At 47.8% G+C, this 6000-nt stretch overlaps 1 protein-coding gene across 1 annotated transcript in view; it reads right to left on the bottom strand.

Annotated features, from left to right (window-relative positions):
- Positions 1–752: 752 nt before the first annotated feature.
- PID1 (phosphotyrosine interaction domain containing 1) overlaps positions 753–6000 on the bottom strand; it is a 161316-nt gene continuing 156068 nt past the window's right edge. Inside the window, exon 3 of the mRNA XM_016197711.2 lies at positions 753–1842. Coding sequence (XP_016053197.1) covers positions 1366–1842 — 477 coding nt within the window. The 3' untranslated portion in view covers positions 753–1365. The remainder of the gene's footprint in view (positions 1843–6000) is intronic.

The raw sequence follows: 6000 nt of genomic DNA, 5'->3' as shown, positions 1-6000 counted from the left end.
TGCTCTCCGGATGCAATTAGCTCTCATTTAAGGCTTCTTTCTGTAAGGTGCCCCAGTACCCCTAATATCACCAGGATGAAAAACAGACTTGGACCAATGAGCAGCATTACCTGCGAAACCAGCCATCTGCTCTGGGCCTTAAGAGCAAGTATTTTAACAAATGCTTTCCATTTCATTCCATGCTGACCCTCGGCGCTTATGACCTCAAAAGATCCATGAAACTGAGAAACCTCAGGCTGAGCGAGAACTTCTCATTAGAAACAGTGAACGCACTGGCGGTCCTGACCCTGAGATGTTCCCAATTTGAAGAAAACAGGGTCAGATTTCTCTTTAGATGAAGCTGAACACCGGTTCTCTAGACAAGCCAAGTTTAGAGAACTCACTGGAGTGCAACCTTGAGAGATGGGGGCAAGGCTTCGCTGGTGACACCAAGTCAGATGTGAAGCTTGCCAGGAAGGACTCATCACACAGGACCATCGGCTAAATAAGTTACCATACGTCGGGGTTGGAAAGAAGGACAGCCTGCGTGGGGTTTGTTCACTTGCTGAGCACGCCTTCCCTCTTGCCAAGGTTTCTGTTGTGGTGGCGCTTGTTTGAAACTCCTAGCTGGTGTGATGGTCGGTTTCCTCTGCTCAGCGACCTTCCTCCCTTTTGGTGTCCTGCAGTGTATGCTGAGAGCCATCCCCGGGGGGATGCTGGCAAGGGCTCGGAGGGGAGGGGAGTGGGGGGCAGGAGGAGGGGGGGGTATTAGTAGTTGCAAGGATTCTAAGAAAATAGATGAAGTGAATACAATAAGAGGGTACTACTTGGTATATTCATGTAAATAAAAGCATTATCTTTAACTGTGAATTAACTGCCAGCTATCGGGCTGTTAGTTGTAAAGCTGGGTGAAGGCTGTGCTGAGCGGCTGGCTGAGGAGAGGGTCCGAAACACGGGAGAGGAGCCTCAGGGTCGGATCCACCGACCCGGTGAGTGCATCTAACATTCTTGCTGGGCGTCCTAAGGCAAACTGGAAGGGCCCGTCAAATAACAGCCTCGTGTATTTGCCTGAGCGTGGTGAAAATCAGCATGGAGCCCTCCTGCAGGGAGGCACTGGGGAATGAGAAAACAAGGAGAGAGAGAGTCTCGAACTTTCTTCCCCACCCGCCCTGCCCCCTCCTCCCAGTCACAGCAGCAGCACATTTCAATGTAACGTAATTACTTTAATAATACATTTCTTTAGATTTAGAATTGCTCTTCTGAATTTTAAAAGCTTGGTCGGCCAAGAGTTTGGCAGTCTCTCATCCGAAATTTGAATCGTTGCTTCCTCGCAGGGTCTGGAACGCCTGGACCAATGCTGCCCCCTCCGAAGGCCCCGACGTCCCCTCAGCCGTCGTCGGATTCGGGCGCCTGGGAAACCTCCTCGGACGAGCTGGTCCTGTGGATGCGGCCGTCGCTCCTCATGCTGTGGAAAGTCTTCCTGAAGGCCTCCATCATGGCGTGGGCCAGCTTCTTGGCCTCCAGCTTGCTCTCGCACTCCACGGCGTGGCAGTCCATCTGGTAGGACAGGTCGTCGTTGATCTCCCTGTAGACCCAGGCGAAGATGTTGGGGCTCACGTTGTGGTCGGCGGTGCAGTAGGCGATGCGGGCCACCTGGAAGGTATCCATGTGCACCGTGGCCTCCCCTCTGTGGTCCAGGTGATGGAGACACACCTGGAACGGGCGGATTTCCAGGAGGACGTTGGCCGGGAAGATGTCTTCTCGGGCCAGTGTGTGCTTCCTCCAGAGCTCAATGACGGGCTGCTCTGTGCAGCCTGAAAAGAACTGCATGCCCGTGGTGGGGACTTTACCCAGGTAGGTGACCTGCAGAGGACAGAGAGGGGGAACAAGACAGGGGTCAACAGTGAACGCTTCATTCTAGGCGGTCATTTCAATGCCCTGTCATGGTGTCACACGGGAAGGTGAAGAGACATCTTTCCTGCTCCCTAAATGAATAACTGGCATCTGAAGTTTTATCTTTTCTCCCTAACAAATGGCCCATTCGGGAAAGATACTAAAATTCTTTAAATAGAGTTGGATTTCAAAAAAATCTTATTTCTAGAGAACTACTTTCCCTCCCCCCCCTTTTAAACTCATATTAGAGCGAGCGATTTGATCTTGTATGTCATTTGGCATTTCTTTAAAATCATAAAGCCACTTGACAATTATTTTCCACCAAACACAAGCAGAATTTAATGATAGGAAGGAGTAAAAAGTATGGTGCCTCTGAAAAACAAAATCCTTATTAAACACCTCCTAGTCTGGTTCTCTTTCCAAACCTGTCAATGTTCAATTTCACTTAAGCTACTTGCTTCTAGCAAATGCCAAGGACACACACAAAATGTTCTGTTTAAATTATGGCTAAAACATGATTGGTTTCCCTCCAAGATAATTTTTGAAAATATAGCAATACAGTTGTTTTTCAACCTAAACAGTTTTTGAATTGATGGGCACCATCTGGCTATAGCAATAATAAATGCAAGATCTACAGATGGTTGGAGACTTAGAATTCTTGCTTATCAAGTAGCTGGGTGGGCAGCAATGAAAAATAACTTCAAGTGATTCAAATAGTGGCTTCTTAGAAACCTGTTTAAGAATACCAAGAAGGGATTTTTCGTTCTTTCATTATTTTTCATTCATCAAAATAGATAGGACTGCTCCTATTATGGCAATGCATAGCACTGAAGAAGTCATTTAAGAAATAACACAAAATAGTATACGATTCGGTGTAAAATTAATTGCACAGATATAAATACTATGGATTTAAAGAAGACAAGACCAAAAAAAGGTCCATGGAAATGGTGAGAACTGACAAAGGACATTTGGCCACAGTGATTCCAAATCAGTGTTGACATTTAGTGGGATTATAAAGGCCAAGTACCAAAATTTCAGAACACAGAAGTTAAACAGTTACAACTTCTAGTGCTTTATCTCTTAAGCAAGAGTTAATTGGATAGTCCCTTTAAAAACACAGCTCCTTAGTAAAGAGGCTGAAGAGCTGCACGTTCTAGAAATATTTTTTTCAGAAACCATTACGCATAATGGCAATATGCCAGGTGGGCATGGGGGAGGGGGAGAGCGAAGACGGGTGGCCCCAAAATCAGTGGGGAGCAATTGGATATTTATTTGTCCAGAGGCAAGCAAAGTCAAGATTTAAATCCCAGCTCCACTGTTCACAAGGCGATGATTCTGGACACACTGCTAGCCCTCTGCACTTGCACAGACATAATCTGATGTAAGGGAAACATGAAAAAGGCAGCAAGAGGTACTACCGTGTGCCCTGAACATTCAGTGGAAGGAACGTTCTGTGGCAGGGGCCTCAGAGGGAAGAGTCACTGGACTAAAGGCTTTGTCACCTAAAAAGCCAGATGAGAGCCCAGCAAGTCAAGGTGGTGCAAGAAGGGAGAAGAAAGGCAACGGCCGCAGTGGGGAAAGCCCCCAGGGGGCAAATAGGCCGCTTTGGCCGGACCACACATTAGGTGGTGGCATCAGACAGCCCTGAAGAGGAGACAGAAGGTCCAGGACCCGTGGATAAAAACAGGCCGCGCTTTGGGGGCTGGCCCTGTGTCAGTCTGGGGAGGAGGGATTCTCGGCTCTTGCTGGAACGCCACTAGCAGTCCACAGCCCAAGGGACGCCCGGGCTGGGCCAAGGCTGTGAACTTGGGAGGCCTGATGGCGCCACGGAGAAGGCTGATGGGAGGGCGGCTGGCAGCGGGGTGCGCGGGCCAGGCGGCGAGGGCGGCCGGGTTGGAGCGCGAGCGGTGGGAAAGGACAGGGGGACACACGGCGGCGACGGTTCAGAGACGAAGCTGACAGTGCCCTGAAGGCGGAGGCAACTCGGACGCCTGAACGCCCTCTTCCCCCGAGGGCAACTCGTCGGTCGGTCGCAGCTGGGTAACGGCAGCTTTGCGAGCAAACGCACAGCGCAGGGCTCTTGACTCCCATTTACTGAAAGCGTACTTTCTGTATGTGGTGCCTTTATTATTTTTAACGGCCTTGCTTTTTATTGAAGCGAAATTCGTATCACATAAAACTTACCATCTTAAAGCATGTGATTCAATGGCATTTAGTCGTCAAAATGTTGTACGTCTATCCACTCGAACCAGTCCCAAGATATTCCCATGACCCCCGAAGGTGGCGCCGTGCCCATTAAGCAGGCCTTCGCCATCGCCCCCACCCCCACCCCCGAGGCCCTGGCCCCCACCCATCCGTCTCTACGCATTTACTAGTCTTCAGAGTTCACATAAGTGGGATCGTACAGGGCGTGACCTTTCGTGTCCGGCTTCTTTCACTCAGCATCATGTTTCCAAGGCTCATCCAAGTTGTACCATGTACCAGCCCCTCATTCCTTTCTGTGGCATCTTTACTTCTGGAAGTTTAAAAGCAAATGGGGCCCTGGCTGGTGTGGCCCAATGGTCAGAGCATCGGCCCGTGCGCCGAGGGGTCGCAGGTTTGATTCCTGGTCAAGGGCATGTACCTGGGTTGCAGGTTTGATCCCTGGCAGGTCAGGGCACGTGGGGGAGGCAACCAATCGATACGAGATGTTTCTCTCCCTCTCCTTCTCTTTCCCTCTCTCTCCCCCTCTCTCCTCTTCCCTTCCTCCCCCCCACTCTCTCTAAAAATCAATGGAAAAAATATCCTCGAGTGACGATTAACAACAACAAAAGCAAATGGGGAAAACAAGTTTCAGTGCTTGAAGTGAAAGCATGTTCTTTTTACTATCCATTGAACTAGAAATAGCTTTATATTTGATACACAAAGTCTTCAGAAGGAGAGAAACTCCTTTGATTTTCCCTAAGCTTGTGCACCCCTCCCCACCCCACGCCACACACAATTAAAAAAAAAATTACGCAGGGTCTTCTACTGCGATATAACTAAAGAATGAGCTTTAAAATGTTGTTAGAAGTGGTAAATGACTCATTCCAACAGAAAGCAATTTCACAGTAGTAAAATTTTGACAACGAAGACAAAATATAGCCCTCCCTTAAAAGTTTTATTTTGGAAGTGTGCTTGAGAGAAAAATGGAGCAAGAGATTAGTAGTGCAGAAAGTGTAATAGGGCAATAATGAAAGCTACAAATAATAGGCAGACATTATAAAAACACTGAAACACTGAGGTACAACATAATACACAGATGCAAGCTCTTGAAATTAAACTTATTACGAAAGTGTCTTTATTCAGTGGTCCCATTTCGCCAGGGTCACCTGCCTAGCACACCACCACCAACCATGAGGCCCCAGGTCACCGGTGACAGACATCCTCAGACAAATCAAGCCACACAGACACTGGAGAGTAGCGAGGACTATCTGTATCACGTTTCAGGGAAGGGGCACTTGGTATCTACAGGTGCACTGACAACCCTGGGGTTCAGGGTGGAGATTAGTACCACTAACCCATTTTAAAAGACAAGAACCTTAGGTCAGGCAGGAGCTCCGGGAGGCATACTTCCTACTGCCAAGTGTTGGGGTTTCAGGAATATTCCGATTATTTGTGAAGAAAACTGCAGAGAAAAGGTAGCCTAAGAAGACATGTGTTGAATTCCTGGACCGTTCTGCTATCAGACGAGAGCCTCTTACATCTGATGTTACGTTCAGCCCGTCGTTCATTTTTCCTACCTTTGGGCTCTCAGAGAAAGTTTGGATTTACACGAGCATACAGTGGTCCTTGCAGGGAATGAACAAGTCTTTTGTGGGGGGATTGTCAGTGCCACCCTTCTCCATGACAACATAGGCCTAGGCAGTTCTTTAAATGTGTGTTCTGTCCTGTAAGCGCAGAAAGTAAGATTCAGAAACCCTCCACAACGGTCGGGTAAAATGGTGCACAGATAACAAAGCAATACATGTCTATAACATAATCCTATTGAATATATAATCTGTTTGTAATATATATGCTTTCTAAAACTCAGAAAATGTGTATTTAAAATGAAATCAAAGAAAATGCAACTTAATCTCAAGAACACCAGGCTTCTGACATTTTCCCACG

Source organism: Miniopterus natalensis, chromosome 8 (genome assembly GCF_054644295.1).
Source record: "Miniopterus natalensis isolate mMinNat1 chromosome 8, mMinNat1.hap1, whole genome shotgun sequence".
Lineage (NCBI taxonomy): Eukaryota > Metazoa > Chordata > Mammalia > Chiroptera > Miniopteridae > Miniopterus > Miniopterus natalensis.
Note: the sequence above shows the minus strand (reverse complement) of the source record. Positions and strands in the feature narration are given on the sequence as shown.